The sequence below is a fragment of the Somniosus microcephalus genome, chromosome 6, assembly GCF_052327205.1.
Source record: "Somniosus microcephalus isolate GS21.2 chromosome 6, FLI_Smic_1.0, whole genome shotgun sequence".
Lineage (NCBI taxonomy): Eukaryota > Metazoa > Chordata > Chondrichthyes > Squaliformes > Somniosidae > Somniosus > Somniosus microcephalus.
In genome coordinates, this window is record NC_140992.1 from 279,946,590 (window position 1) to 279,967,541 (window position 20,952).

At 53.4% G+C, this 20,952-nt stretch overlaps 1 protein-coding gene across 1 annotated transcript in view; it reads left to right on the top strand.

The window, feature by feature from the left end:
• Window positions 1–20,952, top strand: part of LOC147116762 (large neutral amino acids transporter small subunit 2-like) — a 124,597-nt gene that overhangs the window by 88,478 nt on the left and 15,167 nt on the right. The window contains exons 5-9 of the mRNA XM_085991910.1: window positions 4,728–4,881; window positions 10,279–10,402; window positions 11,703–11,806; window positions 13,665–13,761; window positions 18,508–18,657. Coding sequence (XP_085848036.1) covers window positions 4,728–4,881; window positions 10,279–10,402; window positions 11,703–11,806; window positions 13,665–13,761; window positions 18,508–18,657 — 629 coding nt within the window. The remainder of the gene's footprint in view (window positions 1–4,727; window positions 4,882–10,278; window positions 10,403–11,702; window positions 11,807–13,664; window positions 13,762–18,507; window positions 18,658–20,952) is intronic.

Sequence of the window (20,952 nt, forward strand, 5' to 3'; positions counted from 1 at the left end):
TAGTCGTTGCGCAGTCATCACCGGAACGCCCTTCTTTGGATTAAAAATGGAGACAAGGGGCTGGTGATCAGTCAGCAAGGTGAATTTTTGCCCGTGCAGATAGTGATTGAACTTTTTCACTCCCCACACTAGGCTGAGGGCCTCCCTGTCAATCTGGGCGTAGTTACGCTCAGCTGAGGTTAGTGATCATGACGCAAAGGCTATTGGCCTCTCTGAGCCGTCCGAGAATTTGTGCGACAGCACCGCTCCAATGCCGTAGGGTGACGCATCACACGCCAACCGAATTGGTAATGCTGGGTTGTAATGGGCCAATACCTCTTTTGATGTGATTCGTGTTTTGCTCTTCTGGAAAGCTTGTCTACATTCGTCACTCCACTTCCATGGCACCCCAGTTTGCAGTAGGGTGTTCAGTGGGTGTAGTATTGTAGACAAATTTGGCAAGAACTTATGGTAGTAGTTTACCAGCCCGAGGAACGACCTCAGTTGTGACACATTTTCCGGTGCTGGAGCCTTGACTACTGCCTCAATCTTCTCTGGGGACTTATGTAACCCCTCTATCGATAACGTGGCCACAATACGAGATCTGTTTTCTAAAAAACTCGCATTTGGGGCGGTTAGCTCGGAGCCCATATTCCTGCAATCTAGTGAGCACCTGCTCCAGGTTGGCGAGGTGGTCACTGTCATTTTCGCCCGTGACCAGGATGTCGTCCAAATAACACTGGGTCCCTGGGATCCCTTGCAGTACTTGTTCCATTGCCCTCTGCCAAATAGCCGGAGCTGATGCTACCCCGAATACCAGCCGGTTGTATTGGTAGAGACCTTTATGGGTGTTGATTGTGAGGTATTTTTTTGATGCTTCTTCTACCTCCATTTGCAGATACGCCTGGGCCAGATCAATCTTATGAAGCGTTTCCCTCCAGATAGCGAGGCGAAAATATCTTCAATCTGCGGAAGTGAATATTGTACGGTGTGAAGGACCGGTTTCACTGTTACCTTAAAGTCCCCACAGATGCGAACCTTCCTTGGTTCCCCAGGTGTGCTGCTCAACGACTTTTTCATCACAGGGACGATGGGTGTAGCCCACTCGCTCCAGTCTACCTTGGACAGTACTCCTGAACATTCCAGACTCTCCAGCTCTGTTTCGACGGCTGGGCGGATCGCATAAGGTACCTTAAAAAATTTTGGACTTGCGTTTTCTTCAATTTTAATCGTCACTGTCATGCCTTTTAGTGTTCCGAGTCCTTGCTGGAACACTTCTTTCGCGTCAGTTAGGATCTTTGACAGTCGCCCAGGTGTGACGTCGTCATCCTTTTTGTCAGCCACAGTCAGTGCCTGTATGGAATGCCAATCCAATTGTATTTTCCAGATCCATTCACGTCCCAGTAATGGTGGTCCTCCATCTTGCAATACATACAGGTCTAGTTTTGGTGTTTCCTTACCGTTATATATAACGGTCACCCTTATTTTTCCTTTGGGGTAGACTTTTGCCCCGTGTACGTCTTCAAAATAATTTTTGTGTCTCTCAAGGGTATGTGTGAGAATAGCCGCTCGTAGTCCCGTCGGTTTATGACTGTTAAAGCTGATCCTGTGTCCAATTCCATCTTTACCTGGACTCCTGCTATCTTGAGAGTGACCCAAATGGTTCGGTGATCCTCCGTTGTGATCACATTATGTAGTTTCAGACAACTCAGTTCCCTGCTTTCGGAGTCGTTATCACTCTTTTGTTCGTCTGAACTATTCTCCGTCATCTTATGTACCTTCTTGTACTTTCCTTTGGTAGGTTTCTTATTGCTGGTTTTCTTTTCCGACCTGCAGACTCGTGCTATGTGTTCTACTTTTCCACACTGTCTGCACACTTTGTCTTTGAACCAGCAATCATTCTGGTCGTGTGTTGTTCTGCCGCAGCGATAGCACTTCTCTGTTCCATATGACATTTCGTTTGTGCCATATTCTTGCGGTCTCTGTTGTATCTCTGCAGCGCCCCGTGCTGCTGCTTCATATGATACCGCAATGCTGAAAGCCTTTTCCAGCGTAAGGTCCTTTTCAGATAAAAGCCGTTTCTGGGTTCCTTCATTTTGAAGCCCACACACAAACTTGTCCCTTAAGGTATCTGCCAGTCCCGCTCCAAACTGGCAGTGTTTCGATAGTTTGCGCAGTTCTGTTAAATAATCAGCATTGCTTTCATCCTTCTGCTGGTTCCGTTTGTGAAACTTGAATCTTTCTGCTATCAGCAGCGGTGTGGGGTTTAAATGTTCCTTTAGTATCGTTACTATGTCTTCAAAACTCTTTTCCATTGGCTTCGTTGGGGTTACTAGATTTCGCAATAAACCATACGTCTTTGCACCCATTAAATTTAACAATACCGACGCTTTCTTGTCATCTGACACCCCATTTGCCTTGCAGTACACCTCTATTCGTTCGACATATGTAGTCCAATCTTCGACTTCATTGTCAAATGCGGTGATACTGCCACTCTTCAGCATTTTGGGTGTGGTTTAAAATGGCGTCTCCCAATGGCTTAAAATGGCATCTCCCGCGCTTTCCTTCCTCCCCCGCTGCTGCCGACGCCACTCCCGGCAGTTCTCATGGCAATGGCGGCGCCTCGCGGGTTTCTGCGCGTCTCTCTCTCCCTCTCTCCAACGCTGCTCGGCTCCTGAACACCGGCTGCGCCCTGTGCGCTCTGCCCTCTCTCTCTCTCCCCCGTCAACGCTGCTCGGCCCTTTGCTGTGCCGCTTGGTCGGCTCTAGCCCGCCGCTGTCTGGGAAGGGTCTGCGCACTACCTGTTGCCAGCCCGTTTCGCTGGGCCACCTCGACTGGAAAGCCAAGCCTGTCTCTCGACAGCCTCCCCTGCAATTCTCGAGTCTCTGCTGGATGACTGGGCGGTTGCCCATGGTCGACACCCGAGTCTCTGGCCTTGAGCTCCAATCCACTGATCTCCAGGAACGAATCCCCGGGAGGTGATGCAGAGTTGCAGGTAGGTTCGAACCTGCCTCGTCGCCAATGTTACGTCCGTGTAATAATCAGACACAGACTGCGGAGAACGGTACAACGGTGTTTACTCAACGTGGCTCAGACTGCAACTGATCTATACAGATTACTACTCAGTGTTATATACAGGTGTGGTTACTGCCGGTACTACAGTATACATGAGCTGTACAAAGTAGTTCCCCCCCTTAAAGGTATATACATTACAGTATTCTTGCACTAGGATGAGGGTGAGTGTGAGGGGTGGCTAGTGAGATGGAGAAGTGATAATGTAGATAGAGAGGGATGGGTGGAGGTGCAAGGTAAGTTGGTGTGAGTAAGGATGTGCAGGAGTAGGGTAGGGAAGGCAGAGTGATGGGGATGTGATGAGTGGCTCAGCAGGATGAGGTTGAGTGTGGCTTTGCAGTAACGTTTTGTGATCTACTGAGATCATTGAAAGGTTTGCGTCACTGCAGCCTGGTCCTCCTGACCACATCCCTGCTTGTGTCCTCCTGTGCGAGGTGCAACCAGGCTGCATTCCTCTCCTGGGGCGGTCTCTTCTGCCCATGGGAAGGGAAGAGGACCTCCCTGCGTGCTGTGACTCCCTCCATAAGCATATGGGAGAGCCTGGGTGCAGCTCTGTGCCTTTGTGCAGTCATTGCCAGTGTTTGCAGCACCTCAATGCTGTAGAACACTGACTGCACAAATATCAAAATGAATGTGGCTGTGGTCCCTTTAAGGAAACCGGCTGATGACGCGTCATCAAATTATGTCACCAGCCCCGCTTCCGTTTAATTGGCCGGGAACCTCGCTGGGCGGGGCTTAACAAGCCCAATCAACGTAATATTACTTCAACAGAGCGGGTTGGGACCACGCTACCGACCCCGGCCACTCCAGACTGACCCCGGTCACCCCAGACTGACCCCAGACCAGCCCCGGCCACCCCGGACCGACCCCGGACCAACCCCGGCCACCCCAGACTGACCCCGGTCACCCCGGACCGACCCCAGACCGACCCCGGCCACCCCGGATCGACCCCGGCCACCCCAGACCGACCCCGGTCACCCCAGACCGACCCCGGACCGACCCCGGCCACCCCAGACCGACCCTGGCCACCCCGGACCGACCCCAGACCAACCCCGGCCACCCCAGACCGACCCCGGCCCCGCCGCACTGTCGGAGGGGCAGTACTGAGGGAGCACTGCACTGTCAGAGGGGCAGTACTGAGGGAGCGCCGCACTGTCGGAGGGACAGTACTGAGGGAGCGCCGCACTGTTGGAGGGACAGTACTGAGGGAGTGCTGCACTGTCGGAGGGACAGTACTGAGGGAGCGCCGCACTGTCGGAGGTGCCGCCTTTCGGATGAGACATTAAACTGAGGTTCCGTCTGCTCTCTCAGGTGGATGTAAAAGATCCCAGGGCCACTATTCGAAGAAGAGCAGGGGAGTTCTCCCCGGTGTCCTGGGGCCAATATTTATCCCTCAACCAACATCACTAAAACAGATGATCTGGTCATTATCACATTGCTGTTTGTGGGAGCTTGTGGTGCGCAAATTAGCTGCCGCGTTTCCTACATTACAACAGTGACTACACTTCAAAAAGTACTTCATTGGCTGTAAAACGCTTTGGGACATCCTGATGTCGGGAAAGGCGCTATAGAAATGCAAGTCTTTGTTTCACGCTCAGTGTGTTGGAGTATCGCGGGTGGTGGGGTTTCTGTGATCCTGGGGTAACCCACACTCGGTATTCTCTCTATTTCTACAGGTCATTATGAAGCCTTGAAACCCAGCAATGCTTTTGATAGTCAGACCACCCCCGGGATTGGCCACATTGCCCTCGCCTTCCTGCAGGGCTCCTTCTCCTACAGCGGCTGGAACTTCCTCAACTATGTGACAGAAGAACTCGTCGATCCGTGCAGGTGTGGCCATGTCGGGAGCATCACAGAGAGTTGAAGCAACTGTCGAAATGCAGAGTTATCCGCGTCAGTCCCCCTGGAATGGAGACACACTGTGCTGGCCACTGGCGGGTAGTGTCGGCACAGCTTCCTGGTCGCTCTTTCTGCTGGTGCTGGTGGTGTTGGGCGGGGGATGGGGTTTCTGATGGTGCTGTTGGTGTTGGGCTAGAGATGGATTTCTGCTGGTGCTGGTGGTGTTGGGCTGGGGTGGGGTTTCTGCTGGTGCTGATGGTGTTGGGCTGACGATGGGGTTTCTGCTAGTGCTTATGGTTTTGGGCTGGGGATGGAGTTTCTGCTGGTGCTAATGGTGTTGGGCTGAAGATGAGTTTCTGCTGGTGCTGATGGTATTGGGCTGGGGGGTGGATTTTCTGCTGGTGCTGATGGTGTTGGGCTGGGGACGGGGTTTCTGCTGGTGCTGATGGTGTTGGGCTGGGGATGGATTTTCTGCTGGTGCTGATGGTGTTGGGCTGGGGATGGGGTTTCTGCTGGTGCTGATCGTGTCGGGCTGGGGATGGAGTTTCTGCTGGTGCTGATGGTGTTGGGCTGGAGATGGGGTTTCTGCTGGTGCTGATGGTTTTGGACTGGAGATGGGTTTCTGCTGGTGCTGATGGTGTTGGGCTGGTGATGGGGTTTCTGCTAGTGCTCATGGTTTTGGGCTGAGGATGGAGTTTCTGCTGGTGCTAATGGTGTTGGGCAGAAGATGAGTTTCTGCTGGTGCTGATGGTGTTGGGCTGGGGGTGGATTTTCTGCTGGTGCTGATGGTGTTGGGCTGTGGATGAGGTTTCTGCTGGTGCTGATGGTGTTGGGCTGGGGATGGATTTTCTGCTGGTGCTGATGGTGTTGGGCTGGGGGTGGGGTTTCTGCTGGTGCTGATCATGTAGGGCTGGGGATGGAGTTTCTGCTGGTGCTGATGGTGTTGGGCTGGAGATGGGGTTTCTGCTGGTGCTGATGGTTTTGGGCTGGAGATGGGTTTCTGCTGATGCTGATGGTGTTGGACTGGGGATTGGGTATCTGCTGGTGCTGATGGTGTTGAAATGGGTATTGGGTTTCTGCTGGTGCTGATGGTGTTGGGCTGGGGATGGATTTTCTGCTGGTGCTGATGGTGTTGGGCTGGGGATGGGTTTTCTGCTGGTGCTGATGGTGTTGGGCTGGAGATGGGGTTTCTGCTGGTGCTGATGGTGTTGTACTGGGTTGGGGTTTCTGCTGGTGCTGATGGTGTTGTTCTGGTGATGGGGTTTCTGCTGGTTCTGATGGTGTTGGGCTGGAGATGGGGTTTCTGCTGGTGCTAATGGTTTTGGGCTGGAAATAAGTTTCTGCTGGTGCTAATGGTGTTGGGCTTGGTTGGGGTTTCTGCTGGTGTTGATGGTGTTGGGCTGGGGATTGGGTTTCTGCTGGTGCTGATAATGTTGAAATAGGGATTGGGTTTCTGCTGGTGCTGATGGTGTTGGGCTGGGGATGGGGTTTCTTCTGGGGCTGATGGTGTTGGGCTGCAGATGGGTTTCTGCTGGTGCTGATCATGTTGGGCTGGGGATGGGGTTTCTGCTTGTGCTGATGGTGTTGGGATGGAGATGGGGTTTCTGCTGGAGCTGATGGTGTTGGGCTGGGTATGGGGTTTCTGCTGGAGTTGATGGTGTTGGCTGGGGATTGGGTTTCTGCTGGTGCTGATGGTGTTGGGCTGGAGATGGGGTTTATGCTGATGGTGTTGGGCTGGGGATTTGGTTTCTGCTGGTGCTGATCTGTAGATGGGGTTTCTGATGGTGCTGGTGGTGTTGGGTTGGAGATGAGTTTCTGCTGGTGCTGATAGTGTTGGGCTGGGGTTGGGGTTTCTGCTGGTGCTGATGGTTTGGGCTGGGGGTGGGGTGTCTGCTGGTGTTTCTCTGTGTTGTCCTGTTGTCTTGTGTTAAATGAGTTGAAGGTTGCTGAGGTGCTGGTTCCAATTCACTATTTTTGCACATCTCTGTTTGCACAAGGTAATATTGACTGACTGGTGACTGTTCCTCACGGGGAAGGTTGGTGAGGTTTCCCTCTGGTCAAAGTGGCTCACATAAAATCCCTGGCAATGGAAAATTCCTCAGTTTCTCCACAGTTACTTCGGGTCAGCAAGAGAATCCCAGCAGAAATTCATAGTTTCTACTCTGAGTCATAAGATCGTGGGTTCAAGTCACCGCTCCAAAGTCTTGAGCAAAAAATTAGGCTGACACTCCAGTGCAGTACTGAGGGAGCGCTGCACTGTCGGAGGGGCAGTACTGAGGGAGCGCTGCACTGTCGGAGGGGCACTACTGAGGGAGAGCCGCACTGTCGGAGGGTCAGTACTGAGGGAGCGCCGCACTGTCGGAGGTGCAGTACTGAGGGAGCGCCGCACTGTCGGAGGGGCAGTACTGAGGGAGCGCCGCACTGTCGGAGGGGCAGTACTGAGGGAGCGCCGCACTGTCGGAGGAGCAGTACTGAGGGAGCGCCGCACTGTCGGAGGGGCAGTACTGAGGGAGCGCCGCACTGTCGGAGGGGCAGTACTGAGGGAGCGCCGCACTGTCGGAGGGGCAGTACTGAGGGAGCGCCGCACTGTCGGAGGGGCAGTACTGAGGGAGAGCCGCACTGTCGGAGGGTCAGTACTGAGGGAGGGCTGCACTGTCGGAGGGGCAGTACTGAGGGAGTGCTGCATTGTCGGAGGGGCAGTACTGAGGGAGCGCCGCACTGTCGGAGGGGCAGTACTGAGGGAGCGCCGCACTGTCGGAGGGGCAGTACTGAGGGAGCGCCGCAGTGTCGGAGGGGCAGTACTGAGGGAGCGCCGCACTGTCGGAGGGGCAGTACTGAGGGAGAGCCGCACTGTTGGAGGGTCAGTACTGAGGGAGCGCTGCACTGTCGGAGGGGCAGTACTGAGGGAGTGCCGCACTGTCGGAGGGGCAGTACTGAGGGAGCGCTGCACTGTCGAAGGGGCAGTACTGAGGGAGTGCCGCACTGTTGGAGGGGCAGTACTGAGGGAGTGCTGCACTGTCGGAGGGGCAGTACTGAGGGAGTGCCGCACTGTCGGAGGGGCAGTACTGAGGGAGCGCCGCACTGTCGGAGGGGCAGTACTGAGGGAGTGCCGCACTGTCGGAGGGGCAGTACTGAGGGAGCGCCGCACTGTCGGAGGGGCAGTACTGAGGGAGTGCCGCACTGTCGGAGGGGCAGTACTGAGGGAGCGCCGCACTGTCGGAGGGGCAGTACTGAGGGAGCGCCGCACTGTCGGAGGGGCAGTACTGAGGGAGAGCCGCACTGTCGGAGGGTCAGTACTGAGGGAGCGCTGCACTGTCGGAGGGGCAGTACTGAGGGAGTGCCGCATTGTCGGAGGGGCAGTACTGAGGGAGCGCCGCACTGTCGGAGGGGCAGTACTGAGGGAGCGCCGCACTGTCGGAGGGGCAGTACTGAGGGAGCGCTGCACTGTCGGAGGGGCAGTACTGAGGGAGTGCTGCACTGTCAGAGGGGCAGTACTGAGGGAGCGCCGCACTGTCGGAGGGGCAGTAATGAGGGAGTGCTGCACTGTCGAAGGGGCAGTACTGAGGGAGTGCTGCACTGTCGAAGGGGCAGTACTGAGGGAGCGCCGCACTGTCGGAGGGGCAGTACTGAGGGAGCGCCGCACTGTCGGAGGGGCAGTACTGAGGGAGCGCCGCACTGTCGGAGGGGCAGTACTGAGGGAGCGCCGCACTGTTGGAGGTGCAGTACTGAGGGTGCGCCGCACTGTCGGAGGGGCAGTACTGAGGGAGCGCCGCACTGTCGGAGGGGCAGTACTGAGGGAGCGCCGCACTGTCGGAGGGGCAGTACTGAGGGAGCGCCGCACTGTCGGAGACTCCATCTTTCGGATGAGAATTTAAACCGAGGCCCCGTCTGCCCTCTCAGTTGGACGTAAAAGATCCCACGGGCACTATTTTGAAAATTAAGGCACATGGGATTGGGGGCAATGTATTGACTTGGATAGAGAACTGGTTGGCGGACAGAAAGCAAAGAGTTGGAATAAACGGCTCTTTTTCCGAGTGGCAGGCAGTGACTAGTGGGGTACCGCAGGGATCGGCCCTTGGACCCCAGCTGTTCACAATATATATTAATGATCTGGACGAGGGAATTGGATGTAATATCTCCCAAGTTTGCAGACGACACAAAGCTGGGGGGGGCGGGTAAGCTGTGAGGAGGATGTCGTGAAACTCCAGTACGATTTGGACAGGTTGGGTGATTGGGCAGAAACATGGCAAATGCACTATAATGTGGATAAATGTGAGGTTATCCACTTTGGTGGCAAAAACAGGAAGGCAGATTATTTTTTGAATGGCAATAGATTGGGAGAAGGGGAAGTGCAACGAGACCTGGGTGTCCTTGTGCACCAGTCGCTGAAGGTAAGCATGCAGGTGCAGCAGGCGGTTAAGAAGGCAAATGGTACGTTGGCCTTCGTAGCGAGAGGGTTCGAGTACAGGAACAAGGATGTCTTGCTGCAGTTGTACAGGGCCTTGGTGAGACCGCACCTTGAGTATTGTGTGCAGTTTTGGTTGCCTTATCTGAGGAAGGACGTTCTTGCCATGGAAGGAGTGCAGCGAAGATTCACCAGGCTGATACCTGGGATAGCAGGAATGACGTATGAGGAGAGATTGGGTCGATTGGGCTTATACTCACTGGAGTTTAGAAGATTGAGAGGGGATCTCATCGAAACCTATAATATTCTGTCAGGCCTGGACAGACTAGATACAGGAAGGATGTTTCTGATGTCCGGGGAGTCCAGAACCAGGGGTCACAGTCTAAGGATAAGGGGTAAGCCATTTAGGACTGAAATGAGAAGGAATTTCTTCACCCAGAGAGTGGTGAACCTGTGGAATTCTCTACCACAGAAGCCAGTAGAGACCAATTCATTAAATATATTCAAGAAGGAGTTGGATATATTTCTTAAGGCTGAAGGGATCAAGGGATATGGGGAGAAAGCAGGGACAGGGTACTGAATTTGGATGATCAGCCATGATCTCATTGAATGGCGGAGCAGGCTTGAGGGGCCGAATGGCCTACTCCTGCTCCTATCTTCTATGTTTCTATGTAGGAGCGGGGGAGTTATCCCCGGTGTTCTGCCCAATATTTATCCATCAATGAACATCACTAAAACAGATTATCTGGTCATTAATCACATTGCAGTTTGTGGGATCTTGCTGTGCGTAAATTGGCTATCGGCATTTCCTACATTACAACAGTGACTACACTTCAAAAAGTACTTCATTGGCTGTAAAGCGCCTTGGGACGTCCTGAGGTTGTGAAAAGCCCTGGGGACATGCCAGTTCTTTAATTCTATTCTCCTTGTGCTTTCCTGATGCTGCAGAATAATCCCGAATATTTTTCAAATCTTCCTTCCAGGAACATTCCTCGTGCCATCTTCATCTCCATCCCGCTGGTGACCTTTGTTTACGTCTTCTCCAACGTGGCCTACGTGACGGCCATGAGCCCCCAGGAGCTGCTGGATTCCGGAGCTGTGGCCGTCGTAAGTGAAGCTCCTCATTCTGCCGGGTCTCCGGGAGATTTCCCAGCAGACCGACGTCATCCAGCACGAGGGAGGAGGGAAAGGGCATTTCCTCTGGTTGGGGACTCGGTGACGGTGGGGGAGGGGGGGCCTCAAGTTCCGATTATCACCAAGAGGGGCTGATGTTTCCGGTGCCCCCACCCCGGAATGGCGATAGCAGGGAGGGAGCGGCCTGCCAATGGAGATCGTTCATTTAACGCCCCGTCCACGTGGGCAATGCCGCCACCGCCATTTTGGGTAAGGACCCGAGCACGGCGGCCGGAGGACTTGCCTGTTTGAGGGCACGTGTAATATGCAAATCAGGGTCCCAGAACGTACATACGACCCTGATTGTAATATCGAGGTACATGAAGAGCGTCGCAGTGACGCTCAGCCCATCTCTACAGGGGTTGAGTGAAGTTATTTTTAAGTGTGTGGGGCCAGAGGGAGCAGGAGGCCACAAAAATACACCAGCACATCCCGCTCCCCCTCCTCCTCTCCTGGGGGAGGGAGCGCCGCACTGTCGGAGGGGCTGTACTGAGGGAGCGCCGCACTGTCGGAGGGTCAGTACTGAGGGAGCGCCGCACTCTCGGAGGGGCAGTACTGAGGGAGCGCTGCACTGTTGGAGGGGCAGTACTGAGGGAGCGCTGCACTGTCGGAGGGGCAGTACTGAGGGAGCGCTGCACTGTCGGAGGGGCAGTACTGAGGGAGCGCCGCACTGTCGGAGGGGCAGTGCTGAGGGAGCGCTGCACTGTCGGAGGGTCAGTACTGAGGGAGCGCCGCACTCTCGGAGGGGCAGTACTGAGGGAGCGCTGCACTGTTGGAGGGGCAGTACTGAGGGAGCGCTGCACTGTTGGAGGGGCAGTACTGAGGGAGCGCTGCACTGTCGGAGGGGCAGTACTGAGGGAGCGCCGCACTGTCGGAGGGGCAGTGCTGAGGGAGCGCTGCACTGTCGGAGATGCTGTCTTTCGGATGAGATGTTTAACGGGTGGATGTAAAAGATCCCATGCCACTGTTCCGATGAAGAACAGGGGAGTTATCCCCAGTGTCCTGGCCAATATTTATCCTTCAATCAATATCACTAAAAACAGATTATCTGGTCATTATCACATTGTTGTGTGTGGGAGCTTGCTGTGCACAAATTGGCTGCCGCATTTCCCACATTACACCAGTGACTGCACTTCAAAAAGTACTTCATTGGCTGTAAAGCACTTTGGGACGTCCTGAGGTTGTGAAAGGCGCTATAGAAATGCAAGTTCGTTCTTTTTTTCTGTTCCCTCAGACCTTTGGGGAGAAGTTACTGGGATCGATGCCATGGATCATGCCCTTCTCCGTGGTCCTGTCAACCTTCGGAGGGATCAACGGTTACCTGTTCACCTCCTCCAGGTGAGAATCGTCACTTTCACCCGGGGCGGAACCCACACCCGGCGGGATTCAGCTGTGCCAAACCACCACTGCCCCACCCACACCGTTAGCCCCCCTCCGGGACTGACCTGGGGTCTCATCGGGGCGTGAATCATCTTTCGTTTACTTTCAACACTTTCATTTGTTAGTTGTAAAAATGTTGGAGGTTGGGGCTGTTCCACGGAGAGTCAAGAATCGTCCACTTGGTTAGTGCAGAGTCTGCCTGCTCTTCAATTGGCCGCGGGAAGGCGGGTGCCGTGAGGATGCACCAATGGCGGGAGAGTGGGGGCGGGGCGCTGTGAGGCGGGAGGTCATGTGATGAAACCTGCAGAGTTGGCGACCCGACCTGACCCGCTTCCCCCCGCAGGTCAGTGGGGTCAGAGGGCAGGGCCCAGGGAGCCACCTCCAGCCTGGCCCCTAACCCTGACCTGCCAAAGGCCACGGTCCCAGATGAGGTCGTTGGTGGGGTCATGCACTCTGACCTTCCGCCCGTTTCAGGCTTCTCCCCTCCCCCGCTAACATGCTGCCTCCGCGGAGTCCCTGCACAGGTGTTCCGAGCTCACACGACCAGCTTCCTCCTAATGTCGGAATCCCACCGGGTGCCCGCTCTGCTACAAGGCTGACCTCCTCACAGAGTCGGATAGCGGCCGCCCTCTCGCCAGAACTCCACCCGAACAAGGACAATCCCAGCAACAGTCACACCACTGGAACTCTGACCCTGCCCCTCCAGCACCTGATCTCTGACCCTGCCCAGGACAACGCAACAACAGTCACGTCTCTCTCCAGGCTTCGAAACATCCCAAGTCAAATTCATTTAGGGTACTGTAGAGGGAGCTTTACTCTGTATCTAACCCGTGCTGTACCTGCCCTGGGAGTGTTTGATGGGACAGTGTAGAGGGACCTTTACTCTGTATCTAACCCGTGCTGTACCTGCCCTGGGAGTGTTTGATGGGACAGTGTAGAGGGAGCTTTACTCTGTATCTAACCCCGTGCTGTACCTGCCCTGGGAGTGTTTGACGGGACAGTGTAGAGGGAGCTTTACTCTGTATCTAACCCGTGCTGTACCTGCCCTGGGAGTGTTTGATGGGACAGTGCAGAGGGAGCTTTACTCTGTATCTAACCCCGTGCTGTACCTGCCCTGGGAGTGTTTGATGGGACAGTGTAGAGGGAGCTTTACTCTGTATCTAACCCGTGCTGTACCTGCCCTGGGAGTGTTTGATGGGACAGTGTAGAGGGAGCTTTATTCTGTATCTAACCCGTGCTGTACCTGCCCTAGGAGTGTTTGATGGGACAGTGTAGAGGGAGCTTTACTCTGTATCTAACCCGTGCTGTACCTGCCCTGGGAGTGTTTGATGGGACAGTGTAGAGCGAACTTTACTCTGTATCTAACCCGTGCTGTACCTGCCCTGGGAGTGTTTGATGGGACAGTGTAGAGGGAGCTTTACTCTGTATCTAACCCATGCTGTACCTGCCCTGGGAGTGTTTGATGGGACAGTGTAGAGGGAGCTTTACTCTGTATCTAACCCGTGCTGTACCTGCCCTGGGAGTGTTTGATGGGACAATGCAGAGGGAGCTTTACTCTGTATCTAACCCATGCTGTACCTGCCCTGGGAGTGTTTGATGGGACAGTGCAGAGGGAGCTTTACTCTGTATCTAACCCGTGCTGTACCTGCCCTGGGAGTGTTTGATGGGACAATGCAGAGGGAGCTTTACTCTGAATCTAACCCGTGCTGTACCTGCCCTGGGAGTGTTTGATGGGACAGTGTAGAGGGAGCTTTACTCTGTATCTTCTTCTTACTTGCTCTGATGTTATGCTGTTTCACTCGGTCTTTGTTTTCAGACTGTGCTACGCTGGAGCTCGCGAGGGTCACCTGCCGAGTCTGCTAGCGATGATCCACATGAAACGTTGCACTCCTATCCCGGCACTCCTCTGCTCTGTAAGGAAGAGTGAATTCTGCTCACTAACAAATCATCCCCTCCCACCTCTTCCCAGAGGCTGATTGACCACAATTAACAGATGGAATGTCTGGTGTCACTTCTAATAGATTAGAAACTAAGAGCCAGCCGTGACTCAGTGGGTCGCACTGTCGCCTGAGTCAGAGGGTCGAGGGCTCGTAGTCCCCACTCCAGAGACTTGAGCACAAAATCCACACTGACACTCCAGTGCCGTACTGAGGGAGCGCCGCACTGTCGGAGGTGCAGTACTGAGGGAGCGCTGCACTGTCGGAGGGGCAGTACTGAGGGAGCGCCGCACTGTCGGAGGTGCAGTACTGAGGGAGCGCCGCACTGTCGGAGGGGCAGTACTGAGGGAGCGCCGCACTGTCGGAGGTGCAGTACTGAGGGAGCGCCGCACTGTCAGAGGGGCAGTACTGAGGGAGCGCCGCACTGTGGGAGGGGCAGTACTGAGGGAGCGCCGCACTGTGGGAGGGGCAGTACTGAGGGAGCGCTGCACTGTGGGAGGGGCAGTACTGAGGGAGCGCTGCACTGTCGGAGGGGCAGTACTGAGGGAGTGCTGCACTGCGGGAGGGGCAGTACTGAGGGAGCGCCGCACTGTGGGAGGGGCAGTACTGAGGGAGTGCTGCACTGTGGGAGGGGCAGTACTGAGGGAGCGCCGCACTGTGGGAGGGGCAGTACTGAGGGAGCGCCGCACTGTCGGAGGGTCAGTACTGAGGGAGCGCCGCACTGTCAAAGGGCAGTACTGAGGGAGCGCCGCACTGTCGGAGGGGCTCTACTGAGGGAGAGCTGCACTGTCGGAGGGTCAGTACTGTCGGAGGGCTGCACTGTCGGAGGGGCAGTACTGTCGGAGGGGCAGTACTGAGGGAGCGCTGCACTGTCGGAGGGTCAGTACTGAAGGAGAATTGCACTAATCGGAGGGGCAGTACTGAGGGAGCACCGCACTGTTGGAGGGGCATAGAAACATAGAAACATAGAAGATAGGAGCAGGAGTAGGCCATTCGGCCCCTCGAGCCTGCTCCGCCATTCAATGCGATCATGGCTAATCATCCAATTTCAGTACCCGGTCCCTGCTTTCTCCCCATACCCCTAGATCCCTTTAACCTTAAGAAATATATCCAACTCCTTCTTGAATATATTTAATGAATTGGCTTCTACTGCCTTCTGTGGTAGAGAATTCCACAGGTTCACCACTCTCTGGGTGAAGAAGTTCCTCCTCATTTCTGTCCTAAATGGCCTACCCCTTTTCCTTAGACTGTGACCCATGGTTCTGGACTCCCCGATCATCGGGAACATCCTTCCTGCATCTAGTCTGTCTAGTCCTGTCAGAATTTTTTAAGTTTCAATGAGATCCCCTCTCATTCTTCTAAACTCCAGCGAGTATAAGCCTAATCGTCCCAATCTCTCCTCATACGTCATTCCTGCCATCTCAGGTATCAGCCTGGTGAATCTTCGCTGAACCCCCTCCATGGCAAGAATGTCCTTCCTCAGATAAGGCGACCAAAACTGCACACAATACTCAAGATGTGGTCTCACCAAGGCCCTATACAACTGCAGCAAGACATCCTTGTTCCTGTACTCAAACCCTCTCGCTACAAAGGCCAACATACCATTTGCCTTCTTAACCGCCTGCTGCACCTGCATGCTTACCTTCAGCGACTGGTGTACAAGGACACCCAGGTCTCGTTGCACTTCTCCTTCTCCCAATCTATTGCCATTCAGATAATAATCTGCCTTCCTGTTTTTGCCACCAAAGTGGATAACCTCACATTTATCCACGTTATATTGCATCTGCCATGCTTTTGCCCAATCACCCAACCTGTCCAAATCATCCTGGAGTTTCTCGGCATCCTCCTCACAGCACACACGCCCACCCAGCTTTGTGTCATCTGCAAATTTGGAGATATTACATCTAGTTCCCTTGTCTAGATCATCATTAATATATATTGTGAATAGCTGGGGTCCAAGGACCGATCCCTGCGGTACCCCACTAGTCACTGCCTGCCACTCGGAAAAAGACCCGTTTATTCCAACTGAGAGGCAGTGCTGAGGGAGCACTGCACTGTCGGAGGGTCAGTACAGAGGGAGTGCTGCAATATCAGAGGGGCAGTACAGAGGGAGCGCCGCACTGTCAGAGGGGCAGTACTGAGGGAGCGCCACACTGTCGGAGGGACAGTACTGAGGGAGTGCTGCACTGTTGGGGGGGCTGTACTGAGGGAGCGCTGCACTGTCGGAGGGACAGTACTGAGAGAGTGCGGCACTGTCGGGGGGGGCTGTACTGAGGGAGCGCCGCACTGTCAGAGGGGCAGTACTGAGGGAGTGCTGCATTGTCGGAGCGGCAGTACTGAGGGAGCGCTGCACTGTCGGAGGGGCAGTACTGAGGGAGCGCTGCACTGTCGGAGGGGCAGTACTGAGGGAGCGCTGCACTGTCGGAGGGGCAGTACTGAGGGAGTGCAGCACTGTCGGAGAGGCAGTGCTGAGAGGGCGCTGCACTGTCAGAGGGGCAGTACTGAGGGAGCGCTGCACTGTCACAGGGGCAGTACTGAAGGAGTGCTGCACTGTTGGAGAGGCAGCACTGAGGGAGCACCGCACTGTTGGTGGGGCAGTACTGAGGGAGCGCCGCACTGTCGGAGGGGCAGTACTGAGGGAGCGCTGCACTGTCGGAGGGGCAGTACTGAGGGAGCGCTGCACTGTCAGAGCGGCAGTACTGAGGGAGCGCTGCACTGTCGGAGGGGCAGTACTGAGGGAGCGCTGCACTGTCGGAGGGGCAGTACTGAGGGAGCGCTGCACTGTCAGAGCGGCAGTACTGAGGGAGCGCTGCACTGTCGGAGGGGCAGTACTGAGGGAGTGCTGCACTGTCGGAGGGGCAGTACTGAGGGAGTGCTGCACTGTCGGAGGGGCAGTACTGAGGGAGCGCTGCACTGTCGGAGGGGCAGTATTGAGGGAGTGCAGCACTGTTGGAGAGGCAGTGCTGAGAGGGCGCTGCACTGTCAGAGGGGCAGTACTGAGGGAGCGCTGCACTGTCGGGGCAGGGGAGATCGCCCTGTTGTCCTGGGTGAATATTTATCCCTCAACCAACATCACTAAAACAGATTAGCTCGTCATTATCACATTGTATGATTGTGGGATCTTGCTGCGCGTAAATTAGCTGCCGCGTTTCCCACATTACAACAGTGACTACACTTCAAATATACTTCATTAGGTGTAAAAAATTGTGGGGTGTGGGGTATATCAGTGTTACAGTGAGGGGTGTGGGGTATATCAGAGTGTTACAGTGAGTGGTGTGGGGTATATCAGTGTTACAGTGAGGGGTGTGGGGTATATCAGAGTGTTACAGTGAGGGGTGTGGGGTATATCAGAGTGTTACAGTGAGGGGTGTGGGGTATATCAGAGTGTTACAGTGAGGGGTGTGGGGTATATCAGAGTGTTACAGTGAGGGGTGTGGGGTATATCAGAGTGTTACAGTGAGGGGTGTGGGGTATATCAGAGTGTTACAGTGAGGGGTGTGGAGTATATCAGAGTGTTACAGTGAGGGGTGTGGGGTATATCAGTGTTACAGTGAGGGGTGTGGGGTATATCAATGTTACAGTGAGGGGTGTGGGGTATATGAATGTTACAGTGAGGGGTGTGGGGTATATCAGAGTGTTACAGTGAGGGGTGTGGGGTATATCAGAGTGTTACAGTGAGGGGTGTGGGGTATATCAGTGTTACAGTGAGGGGTGTGGGGTATATCAGAGTGTTACAGTGAGGGGTGTGGGGTATATCAGTGTTACAGTGAGGAGTGTGGGGTATATCAATGTTACAGTGAGGGGTGTGGGGTATATCAGAGTGTTACAGTGAGGGGTGTGGGGTATATCAGTGTTACAGTGAGAGGTGTGGGGTATATCAGTGTTACAGTGAGGGGTGTGGGGTATATCAGTGTTACAGTGAGGGGTGTGGGGTATATCAGTGTTACAGTGAGGGGTGTGGGGTATATCAGTGTGTTACAGTGAGGGGTGTGGGGTATATCAGAGTGTTACAGTGAGAGGTGTGAGGTATATCAGAGTGTTACAGTGAGGGGTGTGGGGTATATCAGTGTTACAGTGAGGGGTGTGGGGTATATCAGTGTGTTACAGTGAGGGGTGTGGGGTATATCAGAGTGTTACAGTGAGAGGTGTGAGGTATATCAGAGTGTTACAGTGAGGGGTGTGGGGTATATCAGTGTTACAGTGAGGGGTGTGGGGTATATCAGTGTTACAGTGAGGGGTGTGGGGTATATGAGTGTTACAGTGAGGGGTGTGGGGTATATCAGTGTTACAGTGGGGGGTGTGGGGTATATCAGTGTGTTACAGTGAGGGGTGTGGGGTATATCAGAGTGTTACAGTGAGAGGTGTGAGGTATATCAGAGTGTTACAGTGAGGGGTGTGGGGTATATCAGTGTTACAGTGAGGGGTGTGGGGTATATCAGTGTGTTACAGTGAGGGGTGTGGGGTATATCAGTGTTACAGTGAGGGGTGTGGGGTATATCAGTGTGTTACAGTGAGGGGTGTGGGGTATATCAGAGTGTTACAGTGAGAGGTGTGAGGTATATCAGAGTGTTACAGTGAGGGGTGTGGGGTATATCAGTGTTACAGTGAGGGGTGTGGGGTATATCAGAGTGTTACAGTGAGGGGTGTGGGGTATATGAGTGTTAAATGGGTTGTTTATCTCTGTTCCTCGCTCTGATGGTTCTTGTCCTTTGCCTCCTCCAGTGTCTCACCTCCTTGTTGATGCTGATTATTGCGGATATTTACACTCTGATTAATTACGTGGTGTTCATCAATTATTTGTGCTACGGAGTCACTGTCACCGCTCTCCTCGTTCTTCGCTGGAAGCAGCCCAACATTTCTAGGCCAATTAAGGTAGGTAAGGAGTTCCTGTCTCACCTCCAGCCTCCCCTTCCTCCGCTACCTTTATCTCCCTCCCCATAGCCCTGTATCAATCCCAAGCTAATCCCACTGCCCCGCTCCCTCCCCATAGCCCTGTATCAATCCCAAACTACTCCCACTGCGCCGCTCTCTCCCCATAGCCCTGTATCAATCCCAAGCTAATCCCACTGCCCCGCTCTCTCCCCATAGCCCTGTATCAATCCCAAGCTAATCCCACTGCCCCGCTCTCTCCCCATAGTCCTGTATCAATCCCAAGCTAATCCCACTGCCCCGCTCCCTCCCCATAGCCCTGCATCAATCCCAAGCTAATCCCACTGCCCCGCTCTCTCCCCATAGCCCTGTATCAATCCCAAGCTAATCCCACTGCCCCGCTCTCTCCCCATAGCCCTGTATCAATCCCAAGCTAATCCCACTACCCCGCTCTCTCCCCATAGCCCTACATCAATCCCAAACTAATCCCAAATATTTTTCTCTGATGACATTCCTACAAAGTGTCTTGGGATGTTTTACATTAAAGGTGTTATATAGAATGATACAGCACAGGAGGAGGCCGTTTGGCCCATCATGCCTGTGCCGGCTCTTTGAACGAGCTCTCCAATCAGTCCCACTCCCCCTGCTCTTTCCCCAGAGCCCTGCACATTTTTCTTTTTCAAGTATTTATCCAATTCCCTTTTGAAAGTTACTATTGAATCTGCTTCCACCGCCCTTTCAGGCAGCGCGTTCCAGATCACAACAACTCGCTGCGTAAACCAATTTCTCCCCAACTCCCCGCTGGTTCTTTTGTCAATTATCCTGCTTGACTTGTTTGCAGCCTTTAACACTGTTGACTACTCCATCCTCCTCCAACGCCTCTCCACCGTCGTCCAGCTGGGTGGGACTGCCCTCACCTGGTTCCATTCCTATCTAACCAGCCGTAGCCTGAGAATCACCTGCAACGGCTTCACTTCCCGATCCCGCACTGTTACCTCTAAGGATCTATCCTTGGCCCCCTCCTATTTCTCATCTACATGCATGCCGACTTCAATGGGATAAGACAGAGACTGTTCACAGTAAACTGGACAAATCTGTTAATGGGTAAAAGGACAGAAGATCAGTGGGAGATGTTCAAAAATAATTTAAGGTGATACAGAACCAGTTTATACCCCTGAGGGGCAAGAGCTCTACCTGCCAAAAAAAACAGCCATGGACAACTAAAGAGGTGAGGGACAGCATAAAACTAAAAGAAAAAGCATACCAAATTGTAAAAAATAGCGCAGATCCTGGCGAATGGGAAAGATACAAAAAACAGCAAAGGGTTACAAAGCAGACAGTAAGAGCTACAGAAAGGGAGTATGAAAAGAAACTTGCAAGGGATATCAAAATCAATACGAAGAATTTTTATACTTACATTGGGAAAAGAGGGTGGTCAGGGGCAATGTTGGCCCTTTAAAAACTGAAAGCGGTGATATTGTCAATGACAAGGGGAAATGGCGGACCTGTTGAATAATGACTTCGCGTCAGTATTTACAGTAGAGGAAGAGGATAGCATGTCCGAAATCCCAAGGAAACTAAATCGGGGCAGCGACTCAATAAAATTAACGTAAGTAAAATAACAATAATGAAGAAAATAAAGGCACTAAAGAGCGACAAATCCCCAGGACCAGATGGTTTCCATCCCAGGGTTTAAAGGAAGTAGGTGAGCACATTGCAGATGCCCCAACTATAATCTTATTTAAAAAGGGCAGTAGACAGAAGGCTGGAAACTATAGACCGGTTAGCCTAACATCTGTGGTAGGTAAAATATTGGAGTCCATTATTAAGGAGACAGTAACAGGACATTTGGATAATCATAATTTAATAGGACAAAGTCAGCATGGTTTTATGAAGGGGAAGTCTTGTTTGACAAATTTGCTGGAGTTCTTTGAGGAAGTAACATATAGGGTGGATAAAGGGGAACCAGTGGACGTAGTGTATTTAGACTTCCAAAAGGCATTTGACAAGGTGCCACACAAAAGATTATTGCTTAAGATAAAAAATCACGGGATTGGGGGTAATATTCTGGCATGGATAGAGGATTGGCTCTCTAACAGAAGGCAGAGAGTTGGGATAAATGGTTCATTCTCGGACTGGCAATCAGTAACTAGTGGTGTTCCACAGGGGTCAGTGCTGGGTCCCCAACTCTTTACAATCTATATTAACGATTTGGAGGAGGGGACCGAGTCTAACATATCAAAGTTTGTAGATGATACTAAGATGGGAGGGAAAGTAGTGAGTGAGGAGGACATAAAA